The sequence below is a fragment of the Amblyomma americanum genome, chromosome 9, assembly GCF_052857255.1.
Source record: "Amblyomma americanum isolate KBUSLIRL-KWMA chromosome 9, ASM5285725v1, whole genome shotgun sequence".
In the NCBI taxonomy this organism is placed as follows: domain Eukaryota; kingdom Metazoa; phylum Arthropoda; class Arachnida; order Ixodida; family Ixodidae; genus Amblyomma; species Amblyomma americanum.
Window position 1 is genome coordinate 110,744,959 of NC_135505.1, and position 16,132 is coordinate 110,761,090.

The following is a 16,132-nucleotide window of genomic DNA, read 5'->3' on the forward strand; positions in this document are numbered from 1 at the left end:
GGGGGACGTCAGGAAAAGCATGAGGAAGCGCTGGCTCATGATTCCCATGGACTTCTCTCGCCGCACCTCCAAGTCCAGGAATCCGCCCCCACCCCCCATGAAGTTCTCGTCGGGCATGGACGCCGATGTCGCCTGGCCCGAGTTGATGGCCTCGTTTGAGGGCACCACAAACATCCGGCTCACCTCTATCGAGTGTGAGAACTCAAAGTCCTTCACCGTGTGGATCTGGGCGGCCATGTTGCTCTTCTCAGAGAGAGCCTGGCATGGAAAGATAGAAAGGAAAAGAAAAAAAAAATTATGTTTCAAACTTGCACAACTCATTAGTCAGTTCAGAGTTAGTCATGTGGTGGTGCATCCAGAGTGGCATAATAACACACTTGCCCACCCAGTCCGTGCATTGCAGGGATAGAAGGAGTGAATACTCGTCCCCATCATCTACTCAAGCACAATAATACAGCTGCACAGCTTTCTCCTAACCTTCATACTCTAAGAATAATTTGTTTCAGCCCGGCTTCGCATCAGGACGAGCTTTTCTCCAACTGCAAAGATTTTGATCTGTAGTGATAGCAAGTAGTAGAAGGGGTGTAACAAGACAGCAACAACTCAGGCGAAACAAAATCCGCTATGAGTTACTAACAGTTATTATCATTAAGGCCTAAAACATATTGCCGCGAATGTGAACAGCCGTGTGGGACACAAATAAAGCAATTGTAGGACTCAATGTTCTTGAGAAAATTGGAAGTCAAATTGAAAGTAAAAAAAAAAAAAAATTGGCGGCACAAATAGCACTTTGCTGAGTGAGCATTTCGTGTGGCTATCTTTTGTAGCTATAGGGCTGCACTAAGACACTAATGAGTAACTGCTCTCTCCATTGAAGCTGATCGGTAAGATCCCCTAAATACATGGGACTATTTCCAGAGGAATCTGCCTTTAGATCTGATTACCGCATTCACTATAGTAGCAATTTTCAGAGCCCTAATCCCTGCGTGCCATAGCTCACCAGTGGGCCACCTTAATTTTTCTTAGGTGTGGCTTGGCAACCAGTGAGCCACTGGCAAAGACAACTTTTAACCGCCAACAGGTAGCAATAGTGACCCTGCACATGTGTACCTCACGGGCTTTTTAAAAAAACTTAGCTGTCCAACGGCTCCATCATGTGACTCTGTATTCGTGGCCGCACAACATGAATATAGGACGTGACTCACTGATGGCCCATGACGCAGTCATCGTCATCATCATCATCAGCCTAACTACACCCACTGCAGGGCAAAGGCCTCTCCGATGTCTCTCCAATTAACCCTGTCCTTTGCCATCTGCGCCCACCCTATGCCTGAAAACTTCCTAATCTCATCTGCCGACCTAACCTTCTGGTGACCCCTGCTACGCTTGCTTTCTCTTGGAATCCACTCCGTTAGCCTTAAGGGCCAACGGTTATCTTGCCTTCGCAGTACATGCCCTGCCCAAGCCCATTTCTTCCTCTTGATTTCGACTAGGATGTCATTAAACCGCGTTTATTTCCTCACCCACTCTTCCCGCTTCTGCTGTCTTAACGTTACACCTATCATTTTTCCTTCCATAGTTCGCTGCGTTGCCCCTAATTTAAGCCGAACCCTTTTCGTTAGCCGCTACATTTCTGCCCCGTAGGCGATTACCGGTAAGGTACAGATGTTGCACACTTTTCTCTTGAGGGGTATTGGTTTTTAACGCAGTCAATACGTTAAAAACCAAAGACCTTAGGTGAAATGATGAGTGTACTCTTATATATGCAATTTTATAATGCTGAAAGTAATGCTTCTTAATATATTTTATTTGCAGTGCAATATAACAAGATGACTAAATGAGACAGTCTTGCCAACACATGCGCCAGGATTCTACTGACAATACCTGTGACGCAGCTGCTAAATCATGCGCAGTGCAGCCTTCGGCTGCGAAGTCCAGTTTCAATTTCGATTTTCATTACTTTTTTGCCCTCGTTATACTTAAAAACAATCGGAATGAAGGGAGAAAATCCCCATGAAATACAATGAAATGCAATCAGCTGCCCTCAAAGCTTGCCCCCTAACCTTGGCCCCTACAGTGCGCCAATGCACCAGCGGTGTAAGCAAATGCAGAGAAGCATCATGAATGCAGCTCACAGCATCAAAACTCCAGTGAAAGAAGAGGTCACAGCATGAGCAAATGCAAGTGAAGCACTCACTTTGAGTTTGGAGAGGGTCTCCATGAGTGCACCCTTTCCAAACCAACGGTACTTGTTCTTGGCCTCTTTGGCGACCATGCCGACACTCTCGAGCACGTTGACGATGTCGTACACTCGCCGCCTTTCCACGCCTGCAAAGAGTGTCCAGTGTTTTAGCACCCCTGACTTTCTTGAATGAAACTGTGCAGTGTTACTACAGCAAGTTGCATCATCAGCGGTGCTGTCAGAATCAATATGAAAGTGATTACTTAACTATTTTTTCTGAAGTTATGATCACTTACTCTTTTAAAAAAAAAGTTAAAAATCACTACACAAGGATCACTATATACACCAACAGTTTTGAGAGCTAGGCTGTTATAGGCAACTATGCCAGTGACAGCCTTTACAGGCAGAGGAATGCTTCTTGACCTACAACTCCAGGGGAAACGGAGGACATACTTAGTTTCTCCACTTTTGCTGCACATGTGGGGAAAATTCTTTCACGGAAATGTTCGCAAGGAGCTCTCCAGTCTCCCCGGCATTTCTCGTCACCAACGCACGACAGGGGTTCAGGACCCCTTTTGGTTTCCTATAGCACTCACCCAAATGCTTGGCAACTTCATCAAGGCAGACCACGATGTCATCCGAGGGCTCTGGATACTCTGGGTATAATTTGAGAAACCTGGCAAAACGGGAGAGAGAAGCATGGTCATGTCAAGTGCATGATTTGAGGTGATTCTCCGGGTTATTTGCACTCACTCCTGAATGTAGCAATATTGAGGAAATACGAGCAAGCGAGTGAGTGAATGACAGCACATAACTGGCCAACAAGCATGCATTTGACAGAGTCAGTTGTTCTGCAAATCAGTTAATGAGCGACTGAACAGCTTGGCGCAACAAGGGTGATCAAATGAGTAAACAAGTGACTAGCTCAATGACTAAGCGAGTGAGCTGCTGCCTTGCTGAGAAGTGAAGAGGTGATCACTTTTTCTGATATACCAACCAACTCATCAAGTGATCAGGTGAGTCAATGTGCAAGAAGTGTCGGCAGAGCAAAGCAAGCAAGCAAACAAACAAAACAATAACTTACGTCTGGCAGAGCAATCCGAGTGACTTGTCCTTGCGACTAGCGGGCCTCTGGTTTTCAGAGTTGCTATTATGGCTATACAACTCATCATCCAGGCTCTGAAAGAGAATACGGCATAGTTTGAAGTGGCTGGCACCTTTTGTCACGCTCCGGAAGTGCATTTGACCAAGGCATGGCAAGGCCGTAAACACCTATGGAAGTGCTAGGAGTGCAGTGCCTTGATCTCAGCATCACCTTTCTAGTATGGTGACATCTGCACCATTCTGAGTGAGTGACAGGCTCAATTTAATAACATTACAATATTTTTGCAGAGTCTTTGAGACATGAGACTGTTCAGTACTACAGCAGACACTGTAGCCTGCTTTCAGATGAAAACTTGTAAGCTTTCTGTCCACTGGAGACATTGGCGTAACCTTTGTGACCTAAGATGACTTCTCTTGATCGAAGTGCAAGTGTCAACACCCTGAAAAGGGGGCACTAGCACTGAGGCAACAAGATCGCCAACTCAAGCGGCAGGGACAGGGAAAATGAGGTTGAGAGACAGCTACTTCAATGTTGAGAGGTTGAGAACGCGTTTAGAAGAGAGGAATATGTTAGGCACGATTATTTTCCTCCCCACCGGGATCTGTCCAAAAAAGAGAGCATGATGCCAGTGGGTCAAGGTTACAATGCAGAGCCAGTAAGTCTTACATTATCCCCACTAGCGTAGGGGAGTCGCTCAGCCAGGCAAGAAAGCATCTTCAACCTCGCTGTTGGTGTTGTCGGGTCCAGGGGACCCTCGACAAGGTCGGCAACGGTCTTGACGGGAGTGCCAGGCGATGGGGGGAAAGACGATGGCGATGAGCTACCACTGTTGTTGCGGCGCAGGGTGACATCCTGCAATGGCCGCTTGACAGGTGACACAGAGGATGGCCTGGAAGAGTCACAATTTCCCGTAAACTAGTGCACGGTTCATTGTATTTTCTTATTGAGAACACTGCCCACACAGTCAAATAGTGTGAACAACACCGTGAAAATGGCCAATATGTGACAGGTAATTACTGGCAGTCTCTTCCATGGTGAGTTCAGAGTCTGACACTGTCGAATATATTGCAATAAATAGCTAGCAGCATGATGTCACAAACTAGTTGCATGAATAATGACGTGTTTGTCCATTTCTTGCGGTTTGTGGCCCACAAGTGGCTAAAGCCAAATACACGTGCCAAACAAAGGGCTATAAATGTCTGATGTTGTCCAAAAGGACTAAGATTTTATAAGTTACAATTAATTTAGGACATTTCCTTCTTCTGGAAATACTGTCATGCATGCAAAAAAAAAAAAGTTGCTACGAGGTGCATCGGAAAAAAAAATACAATGACTGTGGCTATGAGAAAAGCATAGCGACTCCTCTCTTCTATAATCAACACCAGGCATAAATTATGGCTTTTTGACAAAACAACACGCTGTGCGCCTACCTATGGGTAATCAAAAGGGAAACCCTTCTGTTGGACAAGATTGAAAATGAGAGCATGCATGGTGCATTTATGCATTCAGCACCATGGTCTGCTGACAAAAAATCTTATCCTCAGTTGAAGCAAAACAAAAATTGGAGGACGCTTAAGATTCGCCTTTAAGAGTGGAATGCGACAGCATCTTGCAGTACTGCCAGGGAGTCCACGGAACGCCATCGCCCGTACAGCGTGACGCCTTGCCCGTTAGACAAATCGCTCTGCTACGTACGGTGAAACGGACGCGCGGAGCGGCAAACAACGTAGAAGCACTGCCAGGCACCTTGCCGAAACGCACGGGACTCAAGTTGCAGTCGTAGTTCGTCGGCACATCGTTCTCGACAAACCCAATGCCACGAACGTCAGCATAGCTTCCGCGCCGAACGAACGGGCAGCAAGCCGCAAGCTTAGTGGTGAATGCGCTTTAGATGTGCGCTGCGTTGTTTTTTGCTTACCGCGTAATTCCTGCGTGCCCGCACGGCCCCACTGCACCCGAACGAGACGAGCGGGAGGTGCTGCCATCGCACGCTATCTGTTGGGGCAGTGGCGTACATTGCGAGGAGGAGGAGAAGGGATTTTTCGCTCTCAAGGTCTCGAGGAGGAGTAATTTTTCGCTCACGGCCGACGCCGACAACACCGGCTTTTCTGCGACATGGGGCTCCTAACGCTGTTGCATTAAAACAAAGCCTAATATCTGACGCAAGTATCCATCGCAAAACAGTAATAAACTTTCAGCTCCCCAAACAACAGAATTAAAGGATGCAAAACTTGGTAAGGGAACTCTGAGAGCAATATCGGTGATGGTATAAGAATAATGAGCAATATGATATGAAAGCACAGGTAAACAACAAAAATCCCAACCTTAAAGGGACACTGAGGAGAAATTGAAGTTGGCTTGTATCCATAGAATAGCAGCTCCTGATCACAAAAACGCCACTCTTCCTGAAAACAAAGCTATTGTAATGTAGAAAATAGCAAGAACCAAAATACAGGTATCGCCGCCACAGGCCAATCTCGCAAGTACAAGCGTGATGACTTCCTAGGACAAGAGGCGCCACCTTGGAGGAATCTTCTTTACTTCATGGACGTCACGAATCTGAGGCTTGCAAAGGAAAGTTGCACACCGCTCCGCTAGCCGTCAGAAATCACGGAGTCTGCGTTTACGTCACGATTCACGTCACTCCGTTCTGTGACGTCATAAGAGTTGCCGTGGCGTCATAAGAGTTCCCTGAGTTTGAATCAGAGAAGCGGGAAAAACTTTTTCAACTTCGAATCCAAATTTATTTGAAATAAACGCATCTTTCGCGCCCGGACAAGCGGCAACAAAACCATGAAATGCCGAACTATCAGATTTTGCTGACAAAAAAAAAATTGATAGAGTTCTCCTCAGTGTCCCTTTAACAGCATAAACCACAACCGCATATCTGGCTTCCATCAGAGCCTACAGCTCCCTCCTAAAAGCCTTCAGGCTTTCCCTGTGCCCGAGTGTTTTCTCAATCCTTTCCAGGCTGTACTTCCCGATGTCATTTCGCATCACTTCAGAGATCCATTTAGATCATTTTGCTGCCTCTGCCTCGTTCTTGGTGCACAAGATTTGCATGTTCCACTGAGAATCAGAGCAAGTTTTTTTTTTAAGAGTTTGTCACAGTCCTGTCTAGCAAGATTACCTGCTGCATATATTTCACATTCTGTGATTAAACATTGGTGCAGCTTTCCATTCACTGCCTTTATACAGTCCTCACCTTCCTCAACTGGCTTATGGTACTTGAGTGCCACCATTTTGTTGGTGCTCAAGTGTTCATCTATGTTTCCCACTACTTCTTCGTGGATTCAAAATCCTATTCCATGTTGTCACTTGTCAGGTAGACCTCTATAGTGAGCCGTGGATGTACCTGTTGATCACTATATTCCTCATCAGCCCTACCCTTGTAAAGTATCGTGGCATCTCATTCAAGGGGCTAACAACTGACCGAAATATGTTACAAAGCTGTGGCAGAAAGACAGAATCGAGCAATGTAACACCAATTAAATGAGAGTTTATCATAAGTTCACATTAAAAAATAGCACAAAACAAGCTGAAGCAAAGTTCTGTAGTAAAGCTATGGTACCATAGTTGTATCCTGACATGCGGCCGCGTCTCAGTAAAATATGACATACGTTGTTGAGGGCGAACAGTGCTTTTGCTTTCAAAAGTGTACTCTCATGGAAGTATCCTTTTGACATGAAAAAAAAAAAAAAATCGTAGGTCGGGAAGCGGCACTGACAAATCACACTACCGATGGAGTGCCTCAAGTTGTTACTAGATGGCACCATGGTGTCTACATTTATTGATCACGAGATGTATGTCAACATGCAGTTAATTTGCTAGAGTTGCTAACCACACAAACTTATTGCCAAACTTAGCTCATTTTAAAGGACTATAGACACCAAATTTTATTGCATGCTTTCTTCTTTTAAATGACGCGTTAGACATTAGAAAACATGAATCACTGCATGGTTTTGTCCTAAAACCGCTAAATAATGTATAATTTCATCTCTCATGCTGTTTCAGTTTCAGCTTCATCAATCAACCAATGGCTGTGACATGTAGTTGATGTTTAGGTCATGTAAGGCACCAAAAAAACGGCAATATGACTGCTGATACATCATTCCTTGTAATTCTAGCTATTGAAGCAGGCTGGCAGAAGCGCTGTAGTGAATTAAAACTAAGTATCAGCGTTTATAGTGCAAGTTTTTTGTGCGTCACATGACCTAAACATGAATTACACATCACAGCTATCGTTCGGTTGAGGAAACAGAAACTGCATCAAGAAGAAATTCAATTGTCAATTATTTAGTGGTCGCAGGTGAATACCACGGCGTGCTCTGTGTATATCAAAGTCTAGTGCAATCAAAAATTTGGTGTCTATACTTTTAATGTATATTATGTTTAGACTTGTCTGTGCTTGATGTGCCCCTCCTCCAATAATCCCAACAATGCAGCTGGCAGTATATGTAAATACATAAAATGCAGCACTAGAACTGTCTAATTACTGTCCAGAGGCCTGGCCATTATTAGTTTTTAGTTTGTCACTTGTGCAGTTGCTGACCATGGTTTCCAGCATCAACATACTAAAAAATGAGCAAATTCACTGATCAAAGAATTCCTGGAACAAATCTTCAACAACATTTCTAACAGGAACCTTGGACACCAAGCTTTCTACTGCACAAAAAAAAAAAAAATGTTCCTTGAAATTTAGTTGTCAGCCCCTTAATCTCAAGTTCATAGAGCAATACAAGCAGGCTGGATTTTCACTTCATACAGTTCTAGCATTAGATGTTGCCTACCTCAATCTTTAATGGCGGACCTCCCAGATCCAGAGACCCTTAGCATCATCTGCCACATCATAGATTTGACTGCTGCCTTTGTACCATGCTTTCCAATAGCTGGGGAGTGAGGCCTCGGGGTTAACTGGTCTAGCCATAAATGAAGGCAGGCTGGCAAAAATCTCAAAGCTTCGAAATTTTCAAATACAAAGCTCACATCACCTTGCTATCACTGTACAACAAAAGCAGGCATCAAGATTCTTGGAAAAGTGCTTATAATTATGTGTAATATGAACAAAGTTCACATCTGATTCTATGTGAGGATGCTTTGTCAGGTATCTCAGGTGAATTGCAATATTTTTCAAACACTGTAATTGGAAATTTTATTTGGGAGTCCTTGCTATTCTGCCCTACGTTCTCAATTATGCTGCCCAAAAGTTGATTGCCATGTAATACTCGTGAGAACAGCCAAACATCATACAGCACAATTTTTTCCAGAAATCAAGTACAATACCTTCGTGCCTTACCACTCCAGTGCTTGAATTACTCCCAAGTTATGGCTGTACCCTTCAGTGTTGCTGTAAAATTGTAATGCAAAACGATATACAACATCAGCGCAGTGAAAAAAAGAACTCACGTGGGTGTTGTCGCATGGACTACAACAGTGCCTGCATTGCACGACATCCTCCTTGACTCTGCTTCTAGACACAGCCGCTTCGGCGATGATGTGGGGCTGAACACGTCGTCTGTGCAGGGCTCCATTGTTTTGACAAACATTATGTTTTTGTTGGTGCTGCAGAGCTGGATGCAATATCTGGACATTCCGCTGCGCCTGCAATGATTACAAAAGCATAAAGTTGAAGTTTGTGCGATTGAAACTTGATAAGCGGTGCAAAGTCACATAAAGTAATTAACAGCATTCTCTTAAAGTATAGACACCTAACTTTTGCGTCCGTGTTTTCTTGCTTGTAACGATGCATAAGGCATTATTATACATGGATTACGATCGGGTATTCTCCTAAGACCAGTAAATAATTTATAATCAAACTTCTTTCTCGTGTTGTTTAGGTATCGGGTTTCAACAGCCGAATGAGGGCTGATGTCAAAGTGTGGTTAAAGGTCACGTGAGGCATGAAAAAGACTGCAGTACTGACGTCACAACCATCGTTCAGCTGTTGAAACCGAAGCCAAAACAGCATGACAGAAAAAATAGTTATAAATTATTTAGCGGTCGCAGGTGAATACCACACATGGCGATTCATGCATAGTAGTGTCTTCTGCATCATTGTAGAGAAGAAAACACACCACCAAAATTGGGTGCCTTTACTCCTTTAATGGGGTAATACAGACACCAAATTTCAGCTGCGTGTTCATTCTTGATATCACAATATCAAATCGCCATGTCAAATTTAACCATGCCAGGTACATGAATTATAACTGGCACCTTCTTCATGTTGAGAGGTGGGGGGAGATTGTTTTGCGGGAGGTTTGAAGCTTTTTCACAAAAGGCTTCAAATTTGGTGCAGTTTTGGTCTAAATTTTTTGTGATCATTGATCAAGAAATCGAAGAAGAGTCTTCAAACCTCCCACAAAACACTTTTCTTCTTTGCTTAATCTCCATGGTTGACAAACGAGACGGCACCGCTGGTGCAAGCACTGAGAGAGCCCTTGCATGCTTTGTATTGTCGTTGCCGCAGACCATGCGACTGTCCGACTTCTTATCAATTCAAACAAGTACCTCAAGCATGTGGTATAAAACAATTATGATGACAAAACGCTATTTCTGTGCAAAGTTAAAGCTAGAATAATTTGAGGGTTTAGCTGAAAGAAGCACTCTACGGCGCATGTTTCATTGCAGAACACCCCAAGCCTAAAGCGGAATACTGGCTTTTCTTTGTGCACCATGTGCACGGTGATATATGGGATCTTAAAGGAACACCGAGCAAAAGAATGAAACTGACATGCATATCTAAACGGCCACGTTATAATCACAAAAAGGCTACTTTTACTCAAAATTGAGCTTTTATAATCAAGAAAAGACAAACGAAATATAGCTATTGCCACCATTGGTCACTTTTACGAGCAAACTGCGATGACGACAATGCTGTTTTCTGTTGTTGTGGATCTCTGTGGCTAGGCCACATCACCATTCAGATCTAATCTGCTGACGGGGAGTCTTCATCATTACTGACATCACGACTGCAAATCTGAGTACTAGTGGATGGTCAATTGTTAAATATAATTTTCTCAGCAATAAATGCATCCTTTGCTGCTGAATACGAGCCAGAGAATGCATCTACCATTGCTGATCGACAACACGAGCTCTAATCCGAGTCGGATACAACTTAGTCTGCAGTGAAGCTCCGCCCACATTCAGGACCGGCGCACACAATTCCTCCACGACAAAAAAGTAGTCCGTTGTTAAAACTTCTCGTGTCACATAAAACAAGACGCTGAACACGAGAAAAAAGTTACAAGATCTAGAATTTTGATATCTGGCTTGTTCAATAATGTCAAACATTAAACAGCTGATTTCGGTTACTTTTGTGGTTGGCTTGCGGAGTAATACAGTACGCTGCGAATCATGGCCCAGTGTTAACAACTGCTGGGGAAAATTATTCAGTCTTTAAAATCTAGTTTTCTCAGCAATAAATGCGTCCTTTGCTGCTGAATACGAGCCAGAGAATCCAACAATTGGACGAAGCTTTGCCCTTTGGCCTGGTATTCACTACACCTTGAGCAATTCCTATTAATACATTCGTGAGGGGTAACTCCACGACATAAAATACTTGTGCACCAGCGTTTTCCTTTTTTTTGTACAGTTAAAATAATGCGCACATATAAAACGCCGCGCAGTTCAGACCGGTTATCACTGGCGACCTTCAGCAGACCCTTGTCGAGACCGGGACGTGGCTGTTGAAACAACGGAAGACGCATGATTTTCTACCCTGGATCGGTACCATGATGGTTTCACCTTGTGAGCGAACCGAAACTAAAACACGCTCCTGTTTCACATGCAAGCGAATACGCTAGCGATTTCTGCCGTCGCGTCGCAAAAACCTGTTTTGAGCCGTCGCGGCGACTCGTGCGGCCAGAGCGAGAGAGATTTCCCAATCCCTCGCTGCAGCATGTCAACAGGCACCGCATTACCAAGAGTCTTCATCCGCTGTGGGGAAAAGCTTTCGTTCATTTCAAAAGTTGTGTTTCATATCTATATCAAATTTTTCGCTTCAAAGTACCACTTGCCATACCCGGTCGTGAAAGTTACGGGCAGCGAAACAGCAGCACCGTGATAGAGACTGTTACCTTATCTCGGAGGACACGCACATAACAGCAGCGCTGGTTTTTACATCTCCACCGGTAGATGGCGCGCAGAGCGCGGGTCCTCTTGGCAGCGCCGCCGGGGTGGAGACAACTTCAGCGGCGCCGCCATATTGAATCACACGGGATCAGCGGCGCTAGCGTTTGCAACGGCGCCGTTCATGCTCTCGGCGCGCTTCAAAGTGCTTTAACTTGAACGGCCTTTTGCAGCGAGAGCTACACTGGGCTACCAGTCGAGCATTTCGCGGTACACGGGAGAGGCCAGTTGTGATTCAATATGGCGGCGTCGCTTAAGTTGTCTCCACCCGGGGCTGGCATCGAGGCACCCTAGCTGGGTAAGCAGGGTGCCTTGACTTTAGCTGGGTAAGCTGGGTAACAGCCAGGGTGTAGTGAACTAGAATAATGAGTATTCTAGTTAAAACTGTTTCTCGCCCGAAGCAAAGGGAACAGCCGCATTGTAGTCATTATGCTGCCTAGAACAGCCACAAAATCATAATTATTGACATCATCATCAGCGCATATACTCCTTGGCTGGGTTCCTTGACTTTAGCTGGGTAAGCTGGTTAACTGCCAGGGTGTAGTGAACTAGAATAATGAGTATTGTAGTTAAAACTGTTTCCCGCCGGAGGGAACAGCCACATAGTAGTCATTATACTGCCTGGAATAGCCACAAGATCATTATTGTCTTCGTCATCAGCACATATCCTCCTTGGTTGGACGCCAGGGCACTCGCGTAACGCGCCAGTTAAAAAAAAAAAAAGGTCAGATGAACAGCAATTGATCGCACGCAGAGCGAACTAAAGAAGGCCATGGTCACTCCGGCGGTTTCTTCTAGGTGTTCAAGCGCAGTTGCTCGACATCGCAGCGTGTAGAATATAACCTCGAACAACGGGGTGGTCGCGCTGACTCAAAGGAACAGTCAAGTAATAAACTACGAGTGTTGTGGACTAAGGCCAAGCTGCGTAGCTCACGTCGTACAGAACGCAAAAGGCAATACCCAGAGTCTCTAGTGGCCTCCTCGTTAACTACTGCTCCCCACGGAATGATAACGCCATGGGTCCATCTAGTCAAACGGGCACTTGCTCAAGTACACCCATAGAGTTTCTTACTAATACCCAGAGGGAAAGCTGGCGCCCCGTCTATGGGAGTTTGCACGGATCTTCCTGAAGACCACCTGAGCCACCATGGACGTTATAAGCATCATGGGACGGAGAGCTACCGACTGCAGGACCACAACTTTTGGCCAAAAAATAATGCAGAAATAAACGTTAGATAATCAAGAATTACCTAAAATTCAATACCCTCTCCATAAATTGCAACAAACGAGCAGAAAATCATGTGAATGTAAAGTTTGCACAAAATAGGAGATGGATTGTTGGCATGCTCTCCTATTGGTCAAGTATTGCACCCCACAGGAACTAATAGTCCCTGCTTAACAGGCGCACTTTTAAAAAGAATCATGTTATAAAAAAAATGTCGCTGCTTAAACACTTTAAGAGGTCTTTTAATGTCATTTCGGAAAACAGAAACCTTTTTATTGGAGTCATGCGCTGTTGCGTTTTCGCTACTATGGCTTTTGAGCACTACGTTTGCGCCAAAGTCGTCTGCGCGCGGGGCGCGCCATGGACGGAATGGGACACCTCAGTAATGCCACTCTGTGTTAATAATAATAATAATAATTGGTTTTTGGTGGAAAGGAAATGGCGCAGTATCTGTCTCATATATCGTTGGACACCTGAACCGCGCCGTAAGGGAAGGGATAAAGGAGGGAGTGAAAGAAGAGAGGAACAAATAGGTCCGTAGTGGAGGGCTCCGGAATAATTTCGACCACCTGGGGATCTTTAACGTGCACTGACATCGCACAGCACACGGGCGCCTTAGCGTTTTTCCTCCATAAAAACGCAGCCGCCGCGGTGTTCCTGAAAAAAAAAATCAACCGTTCCGCACCAAGTATCTTCACCGCCTCGCGATGCTTCGAGTGCCCATGGTGGCTGAGGTGCAGCGCCGCCAGCTTTCCCTATAGTTAATAAATGGTAAGAGACTCTGAAGAGTACACCAGCCCCTGTGTACTGTGCGATGTCAGTGCACGTTAAAGAACCCCAGGTGGTTGAAATTTCCGGAGTCATCCACTACGGCGTCCCTCATAGCCTGAGTCGCTTTGGGACGTTAAATCCCCAAAAACCAAACCAGTACACCAGCCTTGCGCTGACATCACCGCACTCGAAACTATTTTGAGCGCACTTTTCTTTAAACCGCACATATGAAAATAGGTGAAACCACCAGTTTTTTAGCACCCGAAATCAAACGAACTTTGTCTTAGCCTCTATATAGTCTCGAAAATTTAAATCCCTCTCGAACACCGCAGCGCCACCATTTCGAGACCACGACTCTTGCGAGACCAAACCGTACAACTATAGAGGAGCGTACGTGAAGCGACACACACAGCTGTCGAGAGAAACGGATCAGCCAGACAGTTAAACGGCAAACCCCAGAGCACCTGCGATTGCGAAAGGCACGCGCGCAGCCTCGACTGGCAGTGCTCCGTGAAAAGCAGCAGCTGGCCGTCGGGAGCGATCAGGATCAGAGGCATTTAGAACCTCGACATTACTTTTTATATTCGTAAGGCTAGAAATCAACCCGATTCGTTACGCCCTTTAATAGGGTACAATGGCTAGGCGCCTCTCATGTCGCATGTCACAGTGTGGCTTCCCCCCACCGTTATAGATATTCATACAGTGCATAGCGCTCACCTCAAATGTGCGTACAATTACACTCCTGTAAGAACAATTCGTGTTAACTAGACCCTCCTCCGGTAAAGCTTCTTGCTGGGCAATTGGTAAGAATAAGAACCCGTTTAGTTGCATGTTTATTACCTCCAATCATGCGTTAGGCATTAGAGTATATATGGATCACCGCGTGGTATTCGCCAACGACCATTAAGTAATATATAAATGAATTTCCTCTCTTATGCTGTTTCCGTTTCATCAACGGAAAGAAGGCCGTGATAGAACACTGTAGCCGTGACATGTAGTTGAAGCCATTGTTCGGTTGATGAAACCGAAGCCGAAACAGCACGAGAGAAGAAATTATTGTACATTATTTAGCAGTCGTCGGCGAATATCACGGGGTGGTCTTATATAATATAACGCCTAACGCATCATTTAAAAGAAGGGAACAAAAACCATATAAAAAGTCTACATTTTTAAAATTATTTCATGATTTTTTTTGCATGCTTGTTTTGTGTCGCCCTCTCTATCTCCAGTCTGTCCTGTCTCATGCTTGGTTTGGTTTGGTTTAACGTCCCAAAGCGACTCAGGCTATGAGGGACGCCGTAGTGAAGAGCTCCGGAAATTTAGACCACCTGGGGTTCTTTAACGTCCATTGACATCGCACAGTACACGGGCCTCTAGAATTTCGCCTTCGTCGAAATTCGACCGCCGCGGCCGGGATCGAACCTGCGTCTTTCGGGTGCAGCAGCCGAGCGCCATAACCACCGAGCCACCGCGGCGGCTAAATCCTGTCTCATGTATACGTTGTTTCCTGTGTGTGTACACTACTCCAACTGGCAGAAATTAGCGCGGTTGTCTGCCTTTGTTTTATGCTAGGTTCATGAAAAAAAACTAGGGTCTTCCTCACTGGCCGATGCAAGACGCGCAGCTTATAAGTTCGACAACGCAGACAGGCTTGTCTTTTTTTCTCTCACACACAAAAGCGAGCCCACACAGGGGCGCATGCGCGCACAGCACCTGCTGCCGCGGAAACGACGACATGCAACGACCGGGGATATATATGGGGGCGCCTGGGAGACTACAGCCGGCACATACATATACGCCCGCCGAGCAACGACGAGGAGAAAACGGTCCGCATTTCTCACACGACACACTCGCACAAGACTGCCCCTATCCTATAGCTGCTGCTCAAGCTGTAACGGTTACTTCGGAGCCTTGCCCTCTTCAAAGCGCGCACACACATTTCTGAGAGGCGACCGTTGAAACAATGCCCCCGCGATATCTCTCTGCTCCTCTCCGGTGTGTAAACAGAGCAAGACAATAGGCGAGTGGGGGAGAGAGAGCCTGTGAGAGATAATGCAGGGTGTTCGCAGAGAAAGAGATAACGGGCGGATATAGAGGCAGGCAAGAGGACGGGGGAGATATATACCCCATTCGGACTATTGTGTACACAGGGCTCGGCTGTGAGGCGAAATAGGAAGAAAAAAAGAAACGCGTTTTCCTCTTCGAGTGGTGCTTCGCTTTCAGGCAGCAGGTGTCACCTTTTGTCCTGGAGCTGTTCGAACACCGCCGATATGAAAGAGAGCCGATAAAGACAGACAAAAAAGCGCGGGAAATCGTGTATCTCGGTGCAGGCAGTGAAGAAGGGGTTCGGCAAGTGGGAGATATTCGGGAAGCAAGTCGGCTTATATATATGCAGTGCCATTGTAGGATTGCAATGTAGTGCACGAAACCGAAGGAGTAACAAAGGTCAAGAGATAAACACTATACACACGAAGACACATCAATGGGAGTAAAAAAGGGAGTAAGCTGCCCTCTGGCGCGCTCCCTTTTATGAAAGGGAGCTTAGTCTCTAAATCATCCGCCCTGCCAGCTGCCCCAGCCGAAATTAAATTTAAGAATTTATTGTTTACATTTTTTCCTCGGAGCTGCTGCAGTTCTATAGGCAACTTTTACCTATTGGTTTCCCGCTCCGGAAAATAACGAATTTATTTAATTTTTTGTTCTTTGTTTCTCATCAACAGCT

General features: G+C 45.4%; 1 protein-coding gene across 5 annotated transcripts in view; it reads right to left on the reverse strand.

The window, feature by feature from the left end:
- The window catches only part of LOC144104063 (uncharacterized), a 49,606-nt gene that overhangs the window by 13,899 nt on the left and 19,575 nt on the right, over positions 1-16,132 (reverse strand). For all 5 annotated transcript variants that reach the window (XM_077636853.1, XM_077636851.1, XM_077636850.1 and 2 more), the window contains exons 2-7: positions 8,694-8,888; positions 3,954-4,176; positions 3,267-3,361; positions 2,779-2,858; positions 2,198-2,328; positions 1-258 (exon numbers count right to left, since the gene is read on the reverse strand). In XM_077636853.1, the coding sequence (XP_077492979.1) occupies positions 1-258; positions 2,198-2,328; positions 2,779-2,858; positions 3,267-3,361; positions 3,954-4,176; positions 8,694-8,878 (972 nt within the window). In that variant the 5' untranslated portion in view covers positions 8,879-8,888. The remainder of the gene's footprint in view (positions 259-2,197; positions 2,329-2,778; positions 2,859-3,266; positions 3,362-3,953; positions 4,177-8,693; positions 8,889-16,132) is intronic.